The 25,253-nt window shown below is 38.3% G+C and overlaps 1 protein-coding gene across 1 annotated transcript in view; it reads left to right on the forward strand.

Annotated features, from left to right (window-relative positions):
• Window positions 1-20,024: 20,024 nt before the first annotated feature.
• The window catches only part of MRPL53 (mitochondrial ribosomal protein L53), a 240,915-nt gene continuing 235,686 nt past the window's right edge, over window positions 20,025-25,253 (forward strand). The window contains exon 1 of the mRNA XM_044065770.1: window positions 20,025-20,131. Coding sequence (XP_043921705.1) covers window positions 20,040-20,131 — 92 coding nt within the window. The 5' untranslated portion in view covers window positions 20,025-20,039. The remainder of the gene's footprint in view (window positions 20,132-25,253) is intronic.

Genomic DNA, 25,253 nt, shown 5'->3' on the forward strand with positions numbered 1-25,253 from the left:
CTTCTCCTTGTTCAGTCTGGTGAGTGGGACATGTGAGTGTCTCAGAATGGAGTCACCTAGAACTAAAAATTTGGTTTAGATGTGCTTTGCCTTAGGGGCTTATTTGGTGAGACATTGGTACTTGTGATTTTTATGTGTATTGAGTGTTCTAGGTGCTGTATTAGGTCTAGCATGTTTGTGTCTGGCAGGTCTCTAATGTTTAGGTAGATTTCTGGTGAGTACCTCCATGCATGATGGTTTATGTGTTGAGCACATGGTTTGCATAGGAGGACCTGTTCATTAGGAGTATAGGGTTGTCAGAGTACATGAGGCACTTGCTACACTGCCTCAGGATACCCACATCAAGCAGTCTGGTAGAAGAAATGGAAGGAAACTGACCATCCATAATGCTAGGTTAAATCCTGTTTTCATAGTGGGAAGAGAAAATGGAGGGGTGTGGTATAACTGGGTGCTCAAAATGAGGTCTATACTAATGGGGTGCTCTATAAAGGATTTATACTAGCAGGGAGTTTCTAAATGGTATGAGACTACTGTAGATTTGGTAGTTTTAGGATTGTTTAAGGGGCAAAAGTGCAGAGGTGTTCTCTGTGCAACTAAGTGCACTTTAAGGACTTTTCAGCCAGATCACGGGCAGCTACTAAGGGAAACTTTATCTACTGAAGTTTTTGCATATATAACTGCCAGTGGTTACCCCCACTGTGTGCTAGTGTGCAATGATGCATGGGTTATGTGTAAACAGATAAATACAGCAGGGCAGTGGCTGGTTGCCTAACTCTGTGGAGCTGTGTTAAAACAAGCACAAACCAGTGCACACGCGGGGCTTATGTAGCAACAGTGAGCAAACTGAATTAAACAATTTAACCAATAAAAAAGCTCAAAACTGCACCCTGTTCCAGCAATTTTCAATCAGATGAGTCCTAGCTGCACTCTCCTGTCACAGGGTTGCAGGGAGGCCCTCTCCAACAAAAGATAGTCTGGTTTAGTTCACAATTTAACAGATAAAACCAGATTCAGCAGGACTGAATCTAGTCTATGCTATAGTAGACAAAAAGTGCAACAAATCAGCAAGAACAGTTTTATAAAATCAGCAATATAGCAAAAATACAGTTTAGAAGTGTAACATACAGTATAAAATTGTACTTATGGTTAGCAGAATGCAACAGATTCCTTGGATTGCACAGATGAATACAGCAGAGCAGTGGCTGGTCATCTGACTCTGTGTTAAAACAGTGAGCAAACTGAATTAAACAATTTAATCAATAAAAAGTTCAAAACAAACCTGTGCCAGCAACCTTCAATCAGATGAGTCTTAACTATACTGCCCTGTCACAAGGGTGCAGGGGGAGCCTTTTCCAATAAAAGATAGCCTGATTTAGTCGTCTGAATCTAGTCTATGCTACAACAGACAAAAAGTGCAACAAAACAAGAACTGTTTTTAAAAAATCACAAGTATAGCAAAAATGCAGTATAAAAGTGCAAAATACAATATAAAAATGTAATATTGTTCTTATAAACTTAGAATGTTTCTAGAATAACAGAATCTGTGTTAACATGCATTTTGTGAAGGATATGAAGTCTTAGTCGTAAATGTGTCTTTAGTGACTTCAGTCCTTGGTGATGACTTGTTTGAACCAAGCTGAATTGAGGTGGGCTACCAGCCACAACTCTGAGCTGAGATATCAGGTGACTTGAGGCTTCTAAGCCTCTGAAAAGCCATAAGTTGCCTGTGTTTGCTTGATTATGCTATTTACTGCATGCTGTATTGTGTTCTGCTTATTAAATGCTGTATTTAAATATTATAAACTAAACTACACTTTGTACTACATTTGTTTGCCTTACTGTGCCTTTTAATCTTATTTTGTTGCTGTTTTCACTGTTGCAGAGCATTTTTGCTATTTTCATTATTTACAAAATAATTGTTGCTACTTTTCAGTGTTTGCAAAGCATCTGTTCTGTTTTTTCAGCCAAGCAGTGTTTTGAATAACCAATTTGTTTGCAGTTTAAAGCATTCTTTACTGTCTCCTTGCTATTTTTCTGCTATTTAAAAATGCTTTAGTGTCTCACTGCTGTTTTTTTTTGCTATTTAAAACATTTTTTAGTGTTTCCCACCTAAATTAGTATAGCTAGTAGTTGTAACATAGTCCAGACGCAGGTTTGCTGGATCTGGGTCTGTTTGTAGTGGCTGTTGTATTCTGAGTACATTTTCCAAGCCATCTCTGATTGGAGGGGGACTTCTGCACCCTTGTGAGAGAAGTATGATGACTGGAACCTGTCTGGTGAAGGGAGATTGGTTTAGGGCTTGGAGTAAGCACCCTCATTTGTTCTTTAGCTTTTAAGTTTTTAGCTTCTGGTATTTAAGCTCCAATTTAGAGTGCATTTCTGCTTGTTTGCACATCACACAGCACTACACACTGCCGCACAATTGTGCACCATAGCAGGACAGATAATTTTGACAAGTTTTCCCTTATATACAGCTTTAGTACATTAGTGTAGTCCACACCTTTAGTACGTCTCTGGTCTAAGAAATATTGTTAGTGAGCTGTGATCTATTAAAGCACCAGCCAAAAAAACCCATCAGAAATACCTATCTACAGAGCACCTCCTAAATCAGTCCTGAAAGCACTCTCTTTGTGATAACAGTTCTTCAAGTCTAGCATTATGGACAGTTGGACTACCCTTGATTCTCCTGCCAGCCTTGTTGACTTGGGTTTCCTGAGGCAGTGTAGCAACTGCCTCATGTACACTGACAACCCTCTACTAATAACTCACTCTAGTACAGAGTGTGAGAGATGTATCTACACCAATAATCTTGAATCCCTGCTCTCTTGCACTCAAAACAGTAACACTGAAGAGGTTGTCAACTCATCCACCACTACTCATGCATTTAATACCACTACTCATACACATAGTACACATTCAACACATAAATCAACATATGCGGAAGTTCTCTCAAAAAACTTATTGAAACCCAGAGACCTCCAAAACAAAAAGACTGCTACAACTAACATAGTTCCCAGAGCACCCAAGACACATAGCAACACCAGTGTCTCACCTACCAAGCCCTTACACTCAAAAAAAACAAACTTTCTTGTCATTGGAGACTCCATAGTGAGATACACAGATGTCCCACTCATCAGGTTAGACAAGGAGAAAGTCACGGTCAGCTGCCTGTCTGGTGCCAGGATTCATCAGATCACGCATGACCTCAGGTTTCTTGGTAGCAAGTACTATTATGACTCTGTCATTGCTCTTGTTGGAGTGAATGACCTGAGACACACCTCACTGGACTATATGAAAAGAAACATGATTGAGCTCTCCAAGTATGTGTCCCAAGCAGGTATATCCCTAGCTTAGAGCAGCATATTACCCTCACCTAGAATGATACCATAGTATAAACAAAAAAATGAATGATTACAATAATTGGCTTAGTTTTTGGTAACATTCAAAGGGGATCCAGTTTCTGTCAGCCTGGGATGGCATAGTCGACAAACCTCATTGCTTTGCAGAGATGGTGTGCACCTGCCACCAGTAGGCTTTTGTCTGCCAGAAAAAAGCTCTTGCCTCCCCCATAGTGCCTTTTTTAGGCAAGGTCTCAAAAACAAAATTGCTGACCATAACAAAATAAGGGTTATGCTGCTAAATGCTAGAAACTTAAACCAATCACTGCACACCCTGAAAGCACTTTTATCACTGGTGGATGTAGATGTCTGTGCCATCATGGCCTTAGAGAGTACCCTGGCCTTGCAAGGTTACAATGCCTTCCACACCTTCAGACCGTAAAACGAGTGTGTGAGAAACAATGGAGGTGGTGTTTCTATCTACAGTGGATATAAAAAGTTTACATACTCCTTACATACTCCTGTTAAAATGCCAGGTTTTTGTGATATTAAAAAAGAGACCACAATAAATCATTTCAAAACTTCCCCCACCTTTAATGTGACCTATAACCTGTACAAGTCAATTCAAAAAATAAACAAATCTGTCAAGGGAAAAATATAAAAAATAAAAAACGCACAATAAGCTGGCTGCATAAGTGCGCACACCCTTAAACTAATACATTTAATTACAGCATTCAGTCTTCTTCGCTAGGAGTTTATCAGCATGGCACATCTTGACTTGGCAATATTTGCCCACTCTTCCTTGCAAAAGTGCTCCAAATCTGTCAGATTGCAGGGGCATCTCTTGTGCACAACCCTCTTCAGGTCACCCCACAGATTTTCTATTGGATTTAGGTCTGGGCTCTAGCTGGGCCATTCCAAAACTTTAATTTTCTTCTGATTAAGCCATTATTTTGTTTATTTGGATGTATGCTTGGGGTCATTGTTGTGTTGAAAGGTGAAATTCCTCTTCATCTTCAGCTTTCTAGCACACACCTGAAGATTTTGGGCCAAAAAGTGACTGGTATTTGGAACTGTCCATAATTCCCTCTACCTTGACTAAAGCCCCAGCTCCAGCTAAAGAAAGGTAACCCCAAAGCATGATACTGCCACCACCATGCTTCACGGTGGGGATGATGTTCTTTTGGTGATGCGAAGTGTTGTTTTTAAACCAAACGTACCTTTTGGAATTGTGACCAGAAAGTTCAACCTTGGTCTCATCAGACCATAACACATTTTCCCACATCTTTTGGGGAGACTTGTTGCATTGTTTTGCAAAATTTAGCCAGGCCTGGATGTTTTTCTGCATAAGAAAAAGGTTTCTGTCTTGCAACCCTACTCCATATCCCAGACATACGGTGAATACGGGAGACTGTTGTCACATGTAGTACACAACCAGTACTTGCCAGAAATTCCTGCAGCTCCTTCAGTGTTGCTGTAGGTCTCTTGGAAGCCTCTTTGACCAGTTTTTGTCTTGTCTTTTCATTAATTTTGGACGGACTTCCAGTTCTTTGCAATGTCACTGTTGTTCGATATTTTCTCCACTTTTTGATGACTGTCTTCAGTGTGTTCCATGGTATATCCAATGCTGTGGAATTTTTGTACCCTTCTCCTGACGGATAATTTTCAACAATGAGATCCCTTTGATGCTTTGTAAGCTCTCTGCAAACCATGGCTTTTGCTATAGCAGGCAACTGAGTAAATATCAGGAAAATCCTACTAGAATAGCTGAACTTTATTTGGGGTTAATCAGAGTCTCTTTAATTGACGGCAGGTGTGTACCTAAGAAGACTGAATGCTGTAATTAAATCAAAAGGTGCTTCAACAAATTATTAGTTTAAGGGTGTGCACACTTATGCAACCAGCTTATTGTATGTTTTTTATTTTTTATATTTTCCCCCTAACAGATTTGTTTGTTTTTCAATTGAATTGTAGAGGTTATAGGTCACATTAAAGGACTTCTGCAGTGGTGCAGCAGTAGCGTTGTTGCCTCAAGCAAGAGGTTCTCCCATTCGATTCTCGACTGGAGTGCGGGGAGTGCCTGCTGTGTGGAGTCTGCATGTCCTCCCCACGGTTGGGTGGGCGTTCGAAAGACATGCGTAAGGGCGTTGAAGGTTGGACGTCGAGCTGGCACCTCGGTGTTTGTGAAAAATCTACTGCCAATCATTAGCGGACTGGAGTTCTGCTGTGGTGACCCCTAACTGGGAAAAGCCGAAAGACAACAAATTAGGTCACATTAAAGATGGGAAAAGTATTGAAATTATTTATTGTGGTCTCATTTTTTATATCACAAAAACTGGGCATTTTAACAGGGGTGTGTAAACTTTTTCTATCCACTGTATAGTAGAGATAAATTCACCTCCTGACTAGTTAGACTGGACAATTCCATGCAGTTACTCCATGTTCAGATTATTGTGGGTAAGACCCCCATTCAAGCCATAGCTAGTTATAGATCCCCCTCCATGGATCATGATGTGCATGAGGTCTACTTCACCAAACTGGAGTCATTCCAAATATTGTCAAACACTCTGGTCATAGGAGATTTCAGTTATCCCACCATGAACTGGGAAACATACTCTAACCCTAATTCACTAGTGCAAAAGTTCCTTGACTTCATTAACTCAAATGCCCTGGAACAAATTGTTCAAACCCCAACAAGAGGAACAAACCTACTAGATCTGGTCCTCACTAACATGACAAACAGATACACCACTGCAACTGTCAGACCCTCATTAGTTAAATCTGTCCACAATTCAGTTGCCTTCAAAATGGCACTAACACCACAACTCACAAAGGGAGAAGTCAGACTTAAAAGTTTCACCAAAGCAAACTATACCCTCCTAGGGAAGGTATAAATGCATTCCAAGCCCCACCCCCAGCTAGAAGTGATAACTACACCAAAGCTACACTAAAGCTCTGTACAATCCCTTGTATAAGTGTATAGACTTGGTTGTTCCAGAAAGAATCAAAGCCAGAGCTCCAAGTAAAAAAAAAAGCCACCCGGGTAGACATCCGGCATCAAAAAACTTCACAACAAATGCAAAAAGTTGCTGTCTAAGAAAACTAAAGCGAGGCCAAAACAATGGAAAAACACACTCCTCAGTCTCAACAGGCAAATATAAGACAACATGTCAAATCTTCTAAGGATAACTTTGAAAAATACTTAGCAATCACAGCCAAGGATAATCATAAAGCCTTTTACAACTATGTACATAGCTTAAAAGGTAGGACCCAAGCATGTGCCAAACTAGTGACTAACTTTATCATACTCTGATCCCGCAGAGATAGGATAGATTTGTCGAAAAGTTCACTACATTATCCCCTCCAAACTTATCACAAACATTGCCCCAAATTCCCCCCCACCCTACATATCCAAAGAACAGGTCATTAAAACCTTACCCAAGGCAAAAAACACAGCTTCTATGGGATCATATAGCATTCCAGGCTGTTTTCTAAACAAACTAAAACATGAACTAGCATCACCATTAAGTACCCTATTTAATAACAGCCAAACTACTGGCTTTGTTGCCTGTGAAATGGAGAACAGCAGCAGTTACTCCCTACACAAAGGTGGCTTAGCAACAGACCCAGGCAATTATAGACTCATAAGTCTGATCAGCCTCATCTGTAAGGCCATGGAACATATCATCATGGACCTCATAAATAGAGAACCTCCAAACCCTAGATCCGATGCAATTCGGCTTCATCAAGGGCAGATCCTGCCTATTAATCCTGGTGGATTTCTTCAAAAATGTGACCAGGGCCATTGACGAGGGCAAATCTGTTCACACAGCATACCTTGACTTGGGAAAGGCCTTTGACACAATCCCACACTCAAGCATTATTGATAAACTTAGCAAACTGAATGCAAACCCCTTTGTTTAAGATGGGCTGCCAACTGTCTCACAAACCAGTCACACATTATCAAAGTGGGTGACTCCACATCCAGCAGCAGACCTGTCACCAGTGGGGTGGCACAAGGGTCAGTGCTGGGCCCCCTACTGTTTGGTGTATACTTCTCAGAAGTTCAGGCCAAAACTAAGGGCCTGTGGCTGACAAATTTTGTGGATGACTGCAAACTGGGTGCATTTAATGAATTCACAAATTATGTTAGTATACTTCAGGAGGGCCTTACGCAGACAAATAACTGGTGTCTTAGTCACGGTCTCAACTGAATGCAAAGAAATGCACCATCATTCCCTTTGGTAAAAACAATGTCCCTTCACACTATCAGATTAACAACAATACTCTATGTACCTGAGAAGTGGTAAGAGATCTGAGATCACAAGTAGACTGCGACCTTACCTTTGACCACCATGTGTCTACTGTAGTAAGGAAGGCTTTCTATATAGCGCACTTGATTAGCAAAGGCATCGCCTCTAGAGCAAAGGAAGTTATAAACCCCTATACTAGTCACTAATCAGGCCCATAATTGAGTATAATGGACCTTTTGGCATGTAAAGTCCCTGTCACTATACTCAGTATTGTGTAGACTTCTTGGAGAAGACTTATGCCTGGTTTACAGAGCAATCTTTGACCCAAACCTAATAAATTTGCTGCATATCCATAAATCAAATGGGACTAGAGCTACCCATTCTAAGGACCTAAATCTGGCCTGTGACTTGAATAGGATGTGCCAGAGAGACAGACTTGTCTCCCAGTGACTGCCGCATCTTTGGAATTGGCTGCTAATTCATTTGAAGCAGAGCATCTCTATGACATTGTTCAAAAGGATATAAAAAGCCAGATAGAAGCCAGTAAGATCCACAACTGATTTATTGATTGAGTGCTTTTATCTCACAATAGAAACTTCATCAGAATACCATTGTAACAAAAACCTCACCTTTTATACATTGTCTTAATCACATAAAATGACATCACTTCCTTTACACAAAAAGTGAACTCATACATATATACAAATAACTACTTAAAAATACTACATGACATCATCTTATATAAAACACTTACATATAAAATTCTGCTTTAAGTTTTAAAATAGAACTAATAGAAATTGCACTGTTGAGTCCTGGTGCCTCAGAGGCATTAGTTCTCATTTACCATCTGAGCTCCTTCAGTTCTAGATATTCATTTAGGGATCTCTCCCTCTCACCCAAAGTGACTTGCTCAATGATAGTGAACCTGAAGCTGTGTCCTGGGTGCAAGCCGATATGTGCAGCTAGGGCATTTTTTGTTTCATTCCTACCAATGTCATAATAATGTTGGTAGAAACAAGAACAGGCACCAATGGAGGTGAAATAAACAAATCTAAATACTTGTAATGGAAACGACAGCTGAGTTTATTCAGTACATAAACGCACACATCACACGGTGTTTTCATCCACCGGACTTCATCAGATGTATCAAAATTTATCCAAGCTGTAGCAAACCTATTTATACCCCTTCCCCCCTATAATTAATTAACCAATTAATGATTTATTCAAACAATTAATGTAATATAACAAACATTAATGTTTCTGTGTTCATTAGTAAGAACATACTCTAGCATAAAAATATGCTGTTAATACATAACAAATATATAAAAACGTTCTACTTAAAACCTATTAACAATCATTCAAATTTACTAGTATGCATAAAATTCATGCAAACATGCAGCTCATATGTTTAAAATAAATACATTTAAAATACTCATACATACTCCTAAGGGTTTTAATAAAAAAGCAATTAAATATATATATATCTATATATCCTGCAGGAAAACTTTGCAGAAAAATATGCATTTAGTCACATGCTTGCTCTTGAGATTAATTTAACAAAACATTAATGTTTAGGATTAATCGATTCATGGGAGTTTTTTGATTGTAGTACAAAACATAATTCCCCCCAAATGTATTCCCTATCTTACGCTCCTCCTGCACCTCACCTTGTTTACATCCCAAAATTGGGGCAAATCTAGAGGTTCTGGCATTTTTAACTTCTACCATCACTTCCTCCACCATTGATGCAGGATATTTCCTAGTTAAAAACATGTCCCTCAACTTCCATTTTTCCTGTTCAAAGTCCACATCTCTAGTATTTAGATTTGTTGACTTCACCTCCATTGGTGCCTGTTCTTGTTTCATAAGTTGTTTCTTGGTCTTTTCGGGCACTTTACCTCATTTCTTGGCTGGATTAATAATGTTGGTAGATTATTATGACATTGGTAGGAATGAAACAAAAAATGTATAGGGTTACCAGATGTCTGGCAAAAGGAGGACATGTCCTCATTTTCTGCATTGTGTCCTCCATCTGGCAGACATTGCTTAAAAAGACAAAAATGGCTGGCTTTAGGTCATGCCAGTTAGTGACAGCCACAGTGGGCAGCTCATGTCATAGGACTGTGGGCGGTGGCAGTTGATGGGACTGTGAAGTCAGCAGTCTGTCACATAATATGTGATGCGGGCTGCTGATTAGTCCTGTCACTCTCGCATTCTCTTCCCGGGCTTTAGTTGCAAGGAGAGAGCGAGAGGAGAAACAAGGCTGTGGTATGTGTGTCACATCTGTGTGTTTTTTGGGGCTGTTGAGTGGTCCAATGGCCCAACGCCAACCGGATACTTTATTTTTTTCCGGGCAGGGTCAACCAGGTACTACTCTGTGTGTGAAACTTTACTTTTAAGGGCCGTGGCGTTCACTTTTTTTTTTTTTTTTTTAACTTGTTATAAGCTGGTAGGGTTTAACCAGATACTGGGAGGCAGTGTGTTTGGGGGACTGTTGATTTTCTTTTTTAATACACTGCCAGGCTCAACAGAACCAGATGATTCCTGTGGTCTGTGTGTTTTTTGGGGCTGTTGATGATGACTTTCTTTCATACGGGCCAGGTGCAGTTAGGAAGTAAGATATAGCAAAGCAAGAAGATAAATAAAAATCTGCATCAAAGATTAGTAGGGTACTAGTAATGTTTCTCTGAATTATGTATGTATGTAACTGGAGGTTCTTTTCTGCTATTCTGCTATAAGATATTTGCAGTCAAGCATCTAAATTAATACAGATTTTAAATGTGTTTTCCTTATTAATGTACTAGAACATGCCTGCCTGTTTTAGTTGACTGGTTAAAGATCTTCAATCTGGGCAGAGCAACTTAGTTTGAAAGCAGGGCAGATTTATATCTGATACTGATGAGAACCAAACAAAAATGGAGTGTTTTGTTTCTGTCAAAACTGATCTAGTTATACAGTATCCTTTTTCTGCACTATTCTATTTCTTTCATCAGATTTTGCAGTGCTCTGTCATTACACAAAAAAAAAGAAAAAAAAAAAAACAACTCCTACCGGAATCTTTACTGTGAATCCACAACTATATTAACTTTTAAAAGTTCTGTAGCTGAGCAAGCACATTTTATCTGCAAGCAAAGCATAAACTAAAGAACCAAAAGACTATACATTTAAAGATGTGAATTTTTCATGGCCCATTTCTAGTAATTTAAACATTCATCATCTTACTGTACATCTTGACTTCGATTAAAGATCTAATAAACTCTACTTAACATATTTATGGCCTGCACATTTTCAGGGGATCTTTAAAGTTGCATTCTACAGTGCAGTGGCAGGATATGTTTCTCTGCATGACATTTCCTTCTCCCCACATCTCTGTGCAAATGAAACAAGTTTCTCAGTTTTCTGTATATCTAGTCTTTCTCTTCTGGCATTGAACTTTGGTACAGAATTTCAAATTGCAGGGTTGGGGGTGGAATATTGAAGGTTAGGTGTTCATAAACTCTTAATGAATATTGCAGTTTTTGGAGTGATACATATGCTAAACCTACTTCCATTCAAAGTCTTATTACTTTCAATAAAGTTATACCTCCATGATGAAAAATGCAGTGCAGTGAATTATGAATGCCATTCAGTATAGAATAATTTTTGTATGCCTTAAACCAAGACCTTCATGACTGTTTCTAACATTTTTCTTTTATCTGTGAAAGTTAATGATATTCATGAGAGAAAGGGGATTAGATGGGATTAAGTGTTGAATCACTTAAAGGAAGCTATAAAATGCCGAAAGAGATTGAAGTTCACCTTATCTGTTTCAGATTATGAGAAGGGTACTGCAACACAAATGATTCCCCAAAACTGGTACCTCTGCTGATGCCCCCTTGAGATTATTTCTGATCACTGGTTTTCAGTAAATGCTGCAGCTATCAGTTTTTGTTTTCTTAGGTAGATCCACTGTAGCACCTTTTAATGTGGCTACTTTAATATTAAAGACTGCCTTTGACTGAAACACATTCACTAAGGAATCTTTTCAATTTGAATAGTAAGCTGCATTAAAACAGCAGGGACTTATGCCACTACCTTTAATGGAGCATCATTTGTATATGTATAGAACAATTAAGACACACATGTTTGATAGTAACTGAAGAAAATTTCAAAAAAGCAAGCAGAAAAATAAAAAAAGAACTTCTAACTCCTCAAGAAGCAGATCATGGATTTCAGTGAATGCTGTACCTAGCATTTTTTCACTTTTATCTCAAGATAGGTCCTCTGTAAAAGTATTTAATTTGACTATTGTCTTAGAACAGACTGTCTGACTATAATTTATTTGCTAAGAAAGATGTGGGACCTGCATTAGTACCTTTATTGAACCATCATAGGATCATAGGAGATTATTAGGCTATCAACCTGGAGGTCATTTTAGGCCTGGCCGTTTCATCCCAATGTAATACCATAGATACTATAGTCAATACCCAGGATTGTATTTATTAATGACTGACCATGTCTATGAAGGTTGTGGGTGCTATCCCTGGTAAGAATTCATGGTGCCCCATCCACTCGTCCAGGTTCCTTTTGAACAGTGTCAAGTCACAGGCCATATTTAGGTCCTTGGAATGGGTAGCTCTAGTCCTGTCTTGATTCATGGATATGCAGCAAATTCATTAGGTTTGGGTCAGAGATTGCTCTGTAAGCCAGGAATAAGTCTCCCCTAAGACGTTTATATGATACTGAGTATAGTGACAGAGACTTTAGTTGGTCTGTGTAATCCGCGTGCTGAAGTCCCTTGATCGTCTTAGTTAGAAAACTCTGAGATTTCTCCAGTTGTTGCAGGTGCTTTGTACAGCACATGCCAAAGGGGCATTATACTTAATTATGCACCTAATTAATGATGAGTACAGAAGGGTTATAATCTCCTTTGCTCTAGAGGCAATGCCTTTGCTAATCATGTGTGCTAAGCAGAAAGCCTTCCTTATTACAGTAGACACATGGTGGTCAAAGTTAAGGTTGCAGTCTACTTGTGATCCCAGATCTCTTATCTCTTCATAGGTACATATTGGTCTATGCAGAGAACACTTGCACAGGTGTCCCAAATTTTTGTGTAAGCTCAGAAAGCCAGAGGAAAAGAAGAAAGAAGTCCTCCTTCTAACTCCTTAAGTGAAAATGAAAATTTCATACTAAACAAAATTGTTCTCATTTTTTCCCATGATTCTAAGGAACATTTTTCTTCCTAATCCTGAAGCTCTTTTCCAAGGGATATTTTCTTCATGGGAGAATATTTTACATGGCCTGGAAAGTAATCTCTCATAACCACAGAAATGATATGGAGAGCTAATGATACATCCTCATGCTGACTCGACAGTCTCCCTTCTCTGTTATACTTTTAAAGATATGTTGAAGGCAAACGGTCATCATCCTGATTTGCAGTCTTCAGCAACAAAGTAGCTGATAGGTTGTATAAATCTGCCTTAGCTAGATAGGATTTATATAATGCCCACAAAGCTGTTCCTATTACTTCCTCTTTATTCATTTCTAACTTAAGTGAGAAAACTGTTCATCTAGCTCCAGTCACATCATATGTATATGTATCATCAGATTATATGCACACAGTACATTATGTATATAGGGTCTATATTATTTCAGCAAACACTTAAAATAGCAAATGCTGTTTAATCGACCCAATAAAGTCGAAATCCCTAAATCCCGAACACACAGAACAGCGATTTTTTTTTTCCCCAGGGAAGAAAAATCACTGGGCCGTGTTCAGGACTTTACCCTTTCCTCTCCTGTAGTGCGATTCTGGAGTTGGTATAGTTAAGTAGGGAGGATGTGGGGGCACAGCCCCCCACATTAGGGGGTGTAGGGAGCAAAGCCTCCACTTTATTTTGTGTTTGGATTTTTTTGTTTGTTTTTTTACGAATCAGTGTTTTTTTTTTTCCTGGGAAAAAATCACTGTTCCGTGTGTTCGAGATTTATGAATTTTGACTTTATTGGGTCGATTAAACAGCGTTCTCTATTTTAAGCATTCACTGAAATAATATAGAAGAGCTCCAGAAAGATAGGGTCTATATTAGATCAGTGAACGCTTAAAAAAGCGAACGCTGATTGATCAACCTTATGTAAGTGAAAGCTTACAATCTCAAACTCACAACCTTCCTAGGGAAAAAAATCTCTGATACAAAACACATACACACAATACAAGCACACCAAACAAACAGAAATCCACACACAAACACCTAAAATCTGACACCTAACCCTACACTAAACTTTGCACACACCACTAACTATCCACTTACCTTAACCCAAACCCTAACCCTAAGGTCCGTCACTATCGCACACTCACCTCACCCGCTCCCTAACACTAACTCACCTAAACCCACCCTAACCCTCACGTCCACACAATCGCACACATACCTAACCCGTGCCCTAACCCTAACTCACCTAACCCACCCTAACACTCACATCCACACAATCACACACTTACCTGAATCCGACCTGTAACTTTCCACCACAGCACTGAAAATACCGAAGCAACAGAAACAGACAACTAAATTATTTCCCTAGGAAAAAAAATTGAGTTTCTGTTGCTTCGATATTTTGAACATTCACTTAAATAAGTTCGATCAATCAGCATTCACTTGTTTAAGCATTCGCTGATCTAATATAGACCCAGAAAGATAGCATCCTCTGTAACAACATAACATAAGTCACCACCATACGGCGCTCGATATTTTGAGATGTAATGAAGTACTGTTCCACTTTTGGAAAAATGGGGGTTGGCAGCTATGAATGATCTCACTGAGTATACTTTATAAAGTCGTACTGCAGTATAAATTATTGTATGTATTTGTGGAAGATTTTATTAATGCAGCTAATATAAAATGTTATAATGTACCTTACAGTCTCTTTAAAATAAATAATGTTGAGCACTACAGTGAGATATCCTTAAATAAATAGATAAAATATGTATGTGGTGCATGATGGTGTTGTGAGCCAGATCACAAAAGGAAGCACATCCTTTCTGGAAGGAAGCTTGAATAAACCCTATAATGAAAGCTAGAAACACAGCCATAGTGTTGCTTAGAAAGCATTCTGACAGGTGTCAGGCCATTATGGAAGGGGTGTGGGTCATGATGAGATTTACTTAACCATGCAAAGGTTTGGCCAGGATTATGTAGCCCAGATAACCATTTGTAATGGCCAGATGTGGGCAGAACTCACCCTAACCTTTGTCATGGACCATTGCTTAATTTTTTCTACAGTACTTAGTAGCTTATCAACTAGAATTGGAAGCTAGAGTAAATATAATTTATATTTAAGCTATAATTTATATTGTTTAAAGCCTTCTGTTATAGTTTATTTATTAGCAATTGTTTGCCAGGATAGTGACCACAGTTTTCATCCTTTTAGCACAAGAAATCTGACTAAAGCCTTATAAATGTACACCGAACAGAACGGCTTTGATTGGCTGGGAGAAAATATTACACTAATTCTCCTTTGCTGTGAAGTTTCCAGACAGGGTCATAGACTCTATCTATGTGTAACATTTTGTACTTCTGCAACAGTCCTGTCATATCTTTTTACTGAAGTATTTTATCTAAAAATGTTGCCCAGCAGAAACACCAACAAGAGGAAATGCAAATTCTTGGACCACGTGAAAATGAAGTATCCGTACTTTGGTGAAGGACTGACTGAAAATGAAGCAAAGTTTGGTTTGTGATTCTTACGTGTCCATTGCAAACAATGGTACCAGTGATTTAAAATGACATGTTACCAGCAAAAAACACAGAAACATGCTAGAGACATCAGCTTTGTCTGCGAAAATCGCGTCATTTTTTTCAACTGAAACATTTGGCAGAATCTTTGAAGACACGTGCTACAGAAGCAACATTAGCGTTTCATACTGTCGCTCATCATCAATCATATAAATCTATGGATTGCACTTCTGGTCTAATGCGTAGGCTGTTTGGTGACTCCGAAACTGGTAAAAATATTACATGTGCCAGGACAAAAATGGAGGCAATTATTAACAATGTCATTGGTCCTCACAGTGTTATGGAAGTAGTAAAGTCATTAAATGGCATTAACTGGTTTGAAATTGCAACAGATGCCAGTAACCATGGTGTAGAAAAATTATTCCCAATTATCATTCAGTATTTTAATTAGAAAGCTGGTGGAACGCAGACTAGATTACCTGCACTAGACAGCATGCCAAATGAAGCATCTGAAACGGTATGTAATTACCTACTGGAAACCTTTGAGAAATACAGTCTGTCATCAAAATGTGTTGCATTTGCAGGAAACAATGAAACATGAACTTTGGGGGCATAAATAGGAAAGAAGGCAAGAATGTTTTTTTCACAGTTGAAAATGAGCCTTAAGAAGCCAGTGGTGGGCCTTGGATGGCCAGCCCATGTTCTTCACAACTGTATTACACATGGTGCAGATTTAATGGCAGTTGATGTTGAAGCAATTGTGCTGAAGTTGCTTAACTATTTTTCTGTGTATACTGTTCGCAGGGAGGCTTTAAAAGATTTCTGTGAATTCACTGATGTTGACTATCAGCAGTTGTTTTACTACAGCAAAACTAAATGGCTCAAGCTATTTCCAGCAATTGAGAGGCTGTTGCAATTATTGCCCACGTTTAAAGCATACTTTCAGAGCATAAATCAGCCACCGGTGCTGATAAAGAATTTTTTCAAGAACAGTTTTTCAGAAGTATATTTGTGGTTTTTGCATTCGCTGATGTCAGTATTTCAGGCGAAAACTGCAGCTATTGAAAGGGAAGAAACATCAGCGTTGGAGGTTTGTAGCATCCTACAGTTGACAAAGCAAACTCTGCTAAGCAGACAGAGTGAAACTTTTATCTCCCTGAAAGTGAGAGAACTTCTGAAAAAACTGCGTGAAGATGTCCGAGATGAAGAATGCAAGACATTCATGACAGATGTTCAGTCCATGTATCAACGGTGCATTGATTACTTGGAAAAGTGGATGACACCCTTCGATAAATTTCAGTGCTTTTGTTGTATGTATTTAGAAAAAGTGAAAGACAGTACATTCAATGATCTGTTACCATGTGTACAGTATATAAGCGAAAAGGGTATTGTTGTAGACAATGTACAGTGGTATGACCAATAATGCAACCTGAAATCACTCATAGGACAGAAAGATGACAAGTTTTTTGACAGTCTCCTTCATGAACAGTGGTGTTCATACTTTCAAAGTTGTGCAAATGAAGCCACTTATTCAGAGTTGCTTAAAATCTGCAAATTTTTCTTTTGTATTTCCTGGGCACAATGCCAACGTTGAAAGAGCATTTTCCTTGATCAACGCACAATGGACAAAAGAAAGAAATAGACTGTCTGTTGACTCTGTCAGAGAAATTCTTCTTACAAAGTAAAATTTTAAGTATGTTTCTTGTCTGGAGTTCCACACCTATGTTGCCGAGAACGATGAACTGCTGCAAAAAGTTGCCTTGTCTAAGAAATATGAAAACACATAGTTTTACTATAACTTTTAATTTTGATGACTCATTTTGTGACCTGTCAAATTAGTTGTTTTTAAAGTTTTCATTGTAACACACTGTACATTGTACATTGTAGCTGTTTTTGCCATGGTTACATGATGTGGTTGTCAACAAGTTCAGAAAGCACTGCAAACTCATAGTATATCTTAGATCAGGTTCATTATTAGGCAGGCATATTGTTGTAGAACAGAAGATGGTTTATTAACTGAAAGAAAGTCAGTTTTAGGTTTATGGAGTCTTTATTTTAATTTTTATATTTCAAGGCATGCGCAAGGAGCATTTTGGTTTAAATTATTAAGTCAAGGATGTGACAGCCTATGGGTGCAATATACTGTGGGAATTTGCATGTACTCTGGTATTACGTTTCTGTATTTATGAGCAGTAAACTTCTAGCAGTACCATTACACGAAGAAGAAAGCAACATGTCTTAACTTTTGAGTATTTTAAAGATCTGAACCTGTTCAGTAGTGTAGTTGTTATATTTTCCATGAAACTATTCAGTGGTAAATTGGTTATTTTCTCCATCAGCCTGTTCAGTAATAAATTGGTTATTTTGTCCTTGAAGCAAACTACTAGCTTAATGTAATGAAATGTTATTGTACAGCAGTCCAGGTGCCCCCTGTGTCAGTAAGGAATTATTTGTAGCAGCACTACACTGTCTTTCGTGAACAGAACAGGACGCCTTCTCCTTTGTCCTCCTTTATCATGGCTTTTTTATTTTATTTTTTTTATTTTACGTTTGTTTACCGGGCTAGTCCAAATGGATACATGTCCATTTTCAGTAGTGGCCCGGGGAGATAAGCTCCCAAGATTAAACTAATGTAAAAGAAATACAAAGCAATACAGCAACATAAAACTAATACATGTTAAAAATACAAATACAGTAAAGCTGCAGACTAACATAGCAGAACTAGCATCAAGGAGTATAGGCACTAAAAATGCTAAAAAAAATGATTACATACATTACTGCTGTAGGCTAGCATAGAATGAACAACATCAATAGAAAAACATGAATGCAGGTTTTGGCAATGGCGAAGTTTGAGAAGCATATATCTGAGGTATATAGTTTGACATTTGTTCTACAGAAGAGTTGAGAAGAGATGAGAGGCTCTAATTAATTATAATAATAATAATAATAATTATTATTATTAATTATTATGCCTATTTTTTACACATGTGTAACATAGGTGGCATTAATACTAAAACTGACAATGAAAGTGCCAGGATCAGGAGTAGGGTTTTAGAAATATACAAAGTAAGTTTCATGTAATAAGAAAGAAATAAGAAACTACAATATTAATTAAAAGGAGGGTTTATTTGCCCACTAGTGGGTTATAGAAGGGGAAAAAGCAGTATACTCTACAGTTAGTGTTAATCTGGGTTAGTACGTGGGCATAACCATTGTGCTTTGAGGTGTAGTTTTAGTTGGTACTTGAAGAGTGGTAATGATGAAAGTAATTGTAGGCTGCTGGGGATTATTAAGGGATTTCTGAATGGTTACTTGTAATTTATTTGCTGAGCGAAGGGTAGTAAGATTTCTATAAGGAGAGACTATGCTACTAAGACTAGGAGTATTGGTATGAAAGAGAATCTTATGGGTAATTTTAAATTGCTGAAATAGTAGCTGGTTTTGGACTTCTAGCCAACCTAGCTGTTTGAGATTTAAACAGTGATGGGTTCTATATGGTGAACCCGTTGCAAATCTGGCAATGTTGTTGTAGGAAGTTGCCAGTTTGTTTATGTTAGTTTTGGAAAGATGTGTATAAACAGATGAAGTATAGAGGAGGGTAGAGAGGCTTTGTCCTTCTTTATGACCCTTCAGTGTCCTCCTTTGGGTTCGCAGGTATCTGGTAACCTTATTCTTACCAGGTATAGCACCCACAACCCTCTTGGACATGGGCAGTCAATAAATACAATCCTGGGTATTGACTAGTGTATGTATGGCACTACATTGGGATGAAACGGATAGGCTTGAAATGTCATACCTCTCAACTGTCCCTGATTTTCAGAGACGTCCCTGATTTTGACTCAAATTTTTACTCTGTCCCTCTTAATCCCTCCTAAAACTAGTGACTTTTGGAGGAAAGGTGGTGAATTACACTTAATGAATAATGACAATAATTAAGAGTTACAGACTTCTTTTACTTCAGAAAATTTGTATTGATTCATATGCTCTGAGTCTGTCAATGTTTCAAGTTAATAGCACTAATATTTTAAAAGTGTCCCTGATTTTTTCGTGACTTGTCCCTGATTCAGTTGAAATTTGTCCCCGATTGGTTGAGAGGTCTGAGTCCTGGCTTATAGCCTACTACCCCTATGATCCTATTTACCAGAAAACTACAAATTTTATGACAAGCAGACCAAAAATAAGAGGCAAAATTTTGAACATTTTACAAATATCTGGACAGTTAACGGATATGCTAACAGTCAATGCCTTCATACCCCTTGCAATTACGTTAACAAAGTCACTGGTTCTGCACATTTGCTATATTTTTAACTTTAATGTAGCCCTCGATTTACGAAGTTAGATGCTAGGCAATCCTATTCGTACATCAAAATCCCTTAGCACAAGAATTATGGAGAAAGAAAAAGGGGCTGAAAAGCAGGCGCAGATTTTAAGTATTGGTCTTATAAAGTTGACAGAATAAAATATCTTGCATTAATATGTATTTTCTGATGTATATTAAGTCTGAAAGTCAGTTATTTAATGACTTTGATCCTGAATGACTTGAAAGAAAAATCATACATTTTATTAGGGAAAATCGGTTTTACAATATTCTGAACAGTTGAGTGTACCATACCAGTCGTAGTGCCTGAAATATAAAACTTCACGTCACGTTACAGCAGGGATTAAACTTCTTCATTCGTACGAGAGAGTAGAAAAATTAATTTTCTTCTACTTCCTGTGTGAGAGTTCACGCTATTGGGAAAATGGCGGCGTCCAAGGGGCATGTTGTGTTAAAAGCAGTCAAAAAGATAACTGTGCAGTTTTGTCCTTTCGAGTCGAATGCTAAATCTACTAGGTAATGCGTTACAGCACACTGATGTTAAATTGTTAATTGCACTTTCTGGACATCCATAGTGGAAGTAATATCACTATTTAATTTTTAAAGAGTTGTCATTTTTCATCTTAAAAATCGGGAATAGAAGTCTGTGGATTGCGTCCACCCAAACGCAGAAGTAAAATTTGCAGTAATTGTATGCGCTGATATTTGGTCACAGTTGCCCAGCAGTGGCATGCATATTCCCCAATTTATTTTTCATTGAAAGAGACTGCATAAGTATGTTGCATGAAACATTTTAGTGACAGGATTGAAGAAGTACTTACGACCTCAACAAGTAAAGATTATTGCATTTGTTATTCTGTTTGGTATTGGTAACAGGAAGAGAAGATCAGACCGTGCTAATTTTATTTAGCTGCCACTTCAGACTATTGTGCAGGAAACGTAGTTTTTGATAATTTCTGGAGACTTCTTGATAACGCGTGCTGGCAGTGCCCTATTTGCGCGGTCAGTGAAATATTGCTAGAGTCGCTTAAATACCGTATAGGGCTTTTCTGTTAATTTGGTTTGTGTGTGAGAGAATTTTAAAATTCATAGTTGCTTGGGGATAAAAAGGAAACAGCCCTTGCAACCAAATTAACGATCGTCTTCTGTTTCAAATTTATAACGTAGCTACCAATCAATTTGTCTGCCTACCTACGTTAACTCCTGTTAGCCGTCTCAAACCGTAACAGACATCTGCTTGCAGTTGTGCAGATTATGACACGCCACCTAGGTTCTCGAATCGGTGAGGAGTGGGTAATGATGACTTGACTGGAAGCCTGATGCAGCTGTCAGTCAAGCGTTCAGTATACAGAGTGGTTAGTCAACTGTTTTAATTTATCTAGTTTAGCAATATGGCAAACCCTGCACGTAGCTCTTAACCTAAAACCCATTCCTAATCCTACAACTCATAAACCTCATCCCTGTCTCTAACCTTAAAAATCACCTGAATCTAGAAATCCACTCCCTAGCGGTAGTAGCTCTAATCCTAAAACTTGTCTAATGTAGCTGTGGGCACTCTCTTAAGTGGGTGGCAACAACTCACCACCAATTGTCATTACAGAAGTAGCAGATGGTGGCTGCTATTGTGCGTCACTGTTCTGGCTATGTTGTTGATAACTTCCATTGTTCTGCAAAATCATCTAGTTAGATAGGTGGTTAATTTCATTGGTAGGAGGGGCTGCCTCCCCTTAACACCCTGCACCTATTATTTCAAAATTAAGAGGTGGGGGTGAGAGAGTGCCAGCCCCCCTCCCCCAGGCCATGCCTCCTGTCAAATCCAAGGTATGTTGATTCATCCATCCATCCTCAACCCCTTTTCCCATTTTGCACATGGGTTGGGGTGTATGTTGATTATTGCCAACCGAACACTGCGTCTTCTGTCCCTGTAATTCTCAAGTAATATAATTTGTATGCTGGTATAGCATTGTGCTAATTACTTAGAACAACTTAACAAAAGATAGTGTTTTGCAATATTCCGTCCATCTTTTTGCCTGTGTGTCCAGTCTATCTCTGTACCTACTTTCTATCTAAATAAAATTAGTCCAGGTTGTGCAATGGAGAAAAATGCTGCTGTAATTACTATGGCGTAACCACACCACTTTCTATTCTGGGCGGGTACTTATGTAAGGACAGAGTTCTCCATAGTTGCCAAATAATGTTGAATAGTATAAAATCACGTCATGTGCTTTGGCAAATTTGTAGGTGCAATGTAGGTTAGAAAGCAAAGTCTATTCAATGTTTGTTTGAGGTTCTTGCAGAGTTCAGTGGCAAAAGAACTGTTTTTCAACTGGTACTAATTGGAACTTCATAAAATTGGTGAGGTCACAGATGGATATGTTGATGTCACATTGGTGGAAGATTCAGCGCAGTGAAGTGAAGAACCATTAAAGATGAAAGTGAAATGCAGTAGTTAAGTTACATAAGTTGAAAATGAAACAACAGTAATTCTGAATGACTAGAAGTTTTGAGTTGTTCAGCAAGAGGCTGTGCTTATCTGAGTGCAAAGAAAATGAAATTAAGTAAAGTATGCAGTTGAAAAGGATTTATAAATTAAGTTGTGTATGGAGGCTGAAGTAGACTGCGGTGGTGGTGCTGCGGTAGCATTGTCGCCTCACAGTAAGACGTTGTCCTGTTCGATTCTCAGCCAAAGTGTCTTCTGTGTGGAGACATGCATAAATGGGCGTACCTTCATTGAAGGTTGTGCGTCAGGGCTGGCAACTCGGCACGTAAAAATCTACTGCCAATCATTAGCAGACCGGAGTTCCACTGTGGCGGCCCCTAACTGGGAAAAGCCGAAAGACACAACATGGAGGCTGAAGTAGGTTAGGCAAATAGTATTCTGGCCGAGTTATGAGACACTCTTCCTATGCTGGTCATGTATGTATTTTTATTTTTCCATGGATATCACATTTTTATTCAGGTAAAAGTTTAGCCCATAGGTGATCTAGTAAGGTACCAAGATTTTGGCAACATAATTGAGGATGATGATTCCTTCTGTGGAGGAGGTGTAGCTAAGATGGGAAAAGGTGTCAACTGCCATGTTTTTTGGCTTTGAGGGATTTGATATCGGGCAGTGCTTAGTAAGATGAGACTTTTGCCTCAGATCTGAACTAGTGATGCTGTCATCAAGGTCTGTTCTCTGGACAACCATTTATTGTTTTGCATAATTATGTTGTGTTACGGGATCGCACAAGGTGTAGCTAAAATAGATTGAGTAATGTGGATTGTTGAAGGAACGTAGGCTATATTGTTCAAGGAAGAAGAGGTGTTCATCACTAAGACTGTTACATCCCGAATGTGAAGGCAGTTAGGAAATCATTTTAAAGTCCAGTTCAAAATATACAAGAACGGGAGAACACAGTAAGCAAATAGTGCCAAAGACTTTGGGCAAGTAAAAAAAAAACACTCATTTGTTGGTATTTCTGTAAATCTTGTTCCTGTGGTAGTAAAAAGCAGTGTAAATGTAGTGCCCACACAGAAATCTCAGATTTTTGACGGTTAGCAGCCCATCTTTATAAATGATATATTCAGTAATTTTAGAAAGGAGTGAGAGAGAAAAATGTTAGCAAAAAGGTAAGATTAAAAATCTTTTTTTAATGTTATATGTTTAACTGGGTAAATCCTTTGGGCAAAGTGCTCCTTTTCAGGGGTGACTTGGAGGTACCGTCTGGTACATAGTAGGTAAATAGAGGTTGAAGGACTCAAACCCATTACCCTTGACTACAGGAATCAACTCATTAAGTACTTCAGAGCCGTAAGCATCTGTTCTAATTAAAAGAACTTGCCACGCACTATACATTTTGCCTTCAGGAGTGTTAGGTCACAGCTTCTGCTCCAGATTTCTGTGTGTAATCTGTCCCTCGATAGTTATAGCATTAAAGTTATTACACTTGCATTGTAGCATGTATTACTCTTACTCTGAATAATGTTAAAATGTGAAGGCATTGGATGGTGGATGAAATGCCATTGTGACAGATGGCTGTTGTCATGATGTTGGCTGGGGTGTGGCTGTGTTTCACAGCTTGTGTGCTTTATAGCTAACTGTAGGAATGTGTATGCACATTCCTTTTTGCAATGTGCTATTTTTTTTCTTTTTTTTTTTCTGTCTTTTTAGCCTGATTATGTTGTTTAGGTAGGCTATATTGAGTAGGACATTGGCTTTTTGAGAACATTAGATGCTTAGCTTCCATGGCCAGTGCACAACATGTGACATCATCCTCATAGATTTCAGCCTCCCTTACCCACATTTCTCTTCATAGATGCAGCTGTTAGTGCATACTTACTACATACCTGACCCCCTTCAGCTATACAGGAGCATATGTAGATACTCTGGTGTGTTCACTTTCATCAGTTATGTAGAGCTCTAGTATGAGGTATTTACCGCACTCAGTTATGCAGAATGTTTGAGTGCCGGTCATAGTATATTGACCAGGAATGCTAACTCAGAAAGAACAAGTTGTGCAGAATTGTTCTGTTTGAAGTATGCACCATGACAGCAATATAAGGGAAGAAGAGGTGTTATATACAGTTTCAGATCATCCGTAGACTCGAGCGAGCACTAATTTGTTCAGTTTCAAAGAAGCCGTCCATGTCATATGTGTAGGTTATTTTGTGCTCCCTTAAACTTATTATTGTTTGTATTGTCAAGACAGGTGACTATTATGTTTAACAGTCGTTCACAGTATTAGAGTCAGGAGTACAGAATATTTATGTAGTGATGGAAACATACAATGTGCAAACCATAGTCAAATAGCACAAGCAATGAAAATCTATTGAGAGTGGGAAAGCTGTAGCACAGCTACAAGGATAATCTTCTTACACTTTTGGAGTGTAGTAATGCTGCCATACAGGGACTTATTCTTTATTTCCGTAGTTCAACTGTTAATAGCCAAAAGGCTGAAAAGCAGATGTGTACTTCACCTAACTTACTGGTGCCAGAAAATTGACACAAAGTGAAGGAGATTCTGAAAGCAATCAAAAGAGAATGAAATAAAATTACAAAAAAAAAAAAAAAAATAGAAGACTACTAGATTTACTGGTTGGAACCAGAATAAGAATACAAAAGCCATGAAACATCCACAACCTGAAGCTGAAGTACTTGATAAAACAGCTGAACTTTGTCATGTTTTGGGAAGATGAAAACTATATTGAAAGAATTGCAGACATTTGTACAAGAGCGATTAAAGGTCTTAAGAGGAAGAGCAACTGTCACAATATTTCTTGTTCCAAAAAAAGTAGTATGTGAGAACTGTGATAGTCGAGTTGTAGACAGATATTGTTACAGCTGTCCCAAGATTTTGACCATACCTCTAGTATAAATTGTCCTGTTAAATTCTCTAAATACGGAAGGCATGGTATGGGATTAGAGTTGGTTTGAAGAAACCAGACAGATATATGTACTACTGGAAAGTTAGACATGAATTTTAAGTACAGAAAATTTTGTTTTTAAAATGGATTTGAGTATTTTTTATATATATAACCTGTTGAGATTAAAGATCACTGGGTTCCCCTCCATATTTTCTGTTATATTTTATTAGAATCTACTAATATCAGGTATTCAGTTAAAATCAAAAGATCTCTTTACATTAGAGATACATGT

This window comes from Protopterus annectens, chromosome 3.part0 (assembly GCF_019279795.1).
Source record: "Protopterus annectens isolate FY-2018-M chromosome 3.part0, PAN1.0, whole genome shotgun sequence".
Classification (NCBI taxonomy): domain Eukaryota; kingdom Metazoa; phylum Chordata; order Ceratodontiformes; family Protopteridae; genus Protopterus; species Protopterus annectens.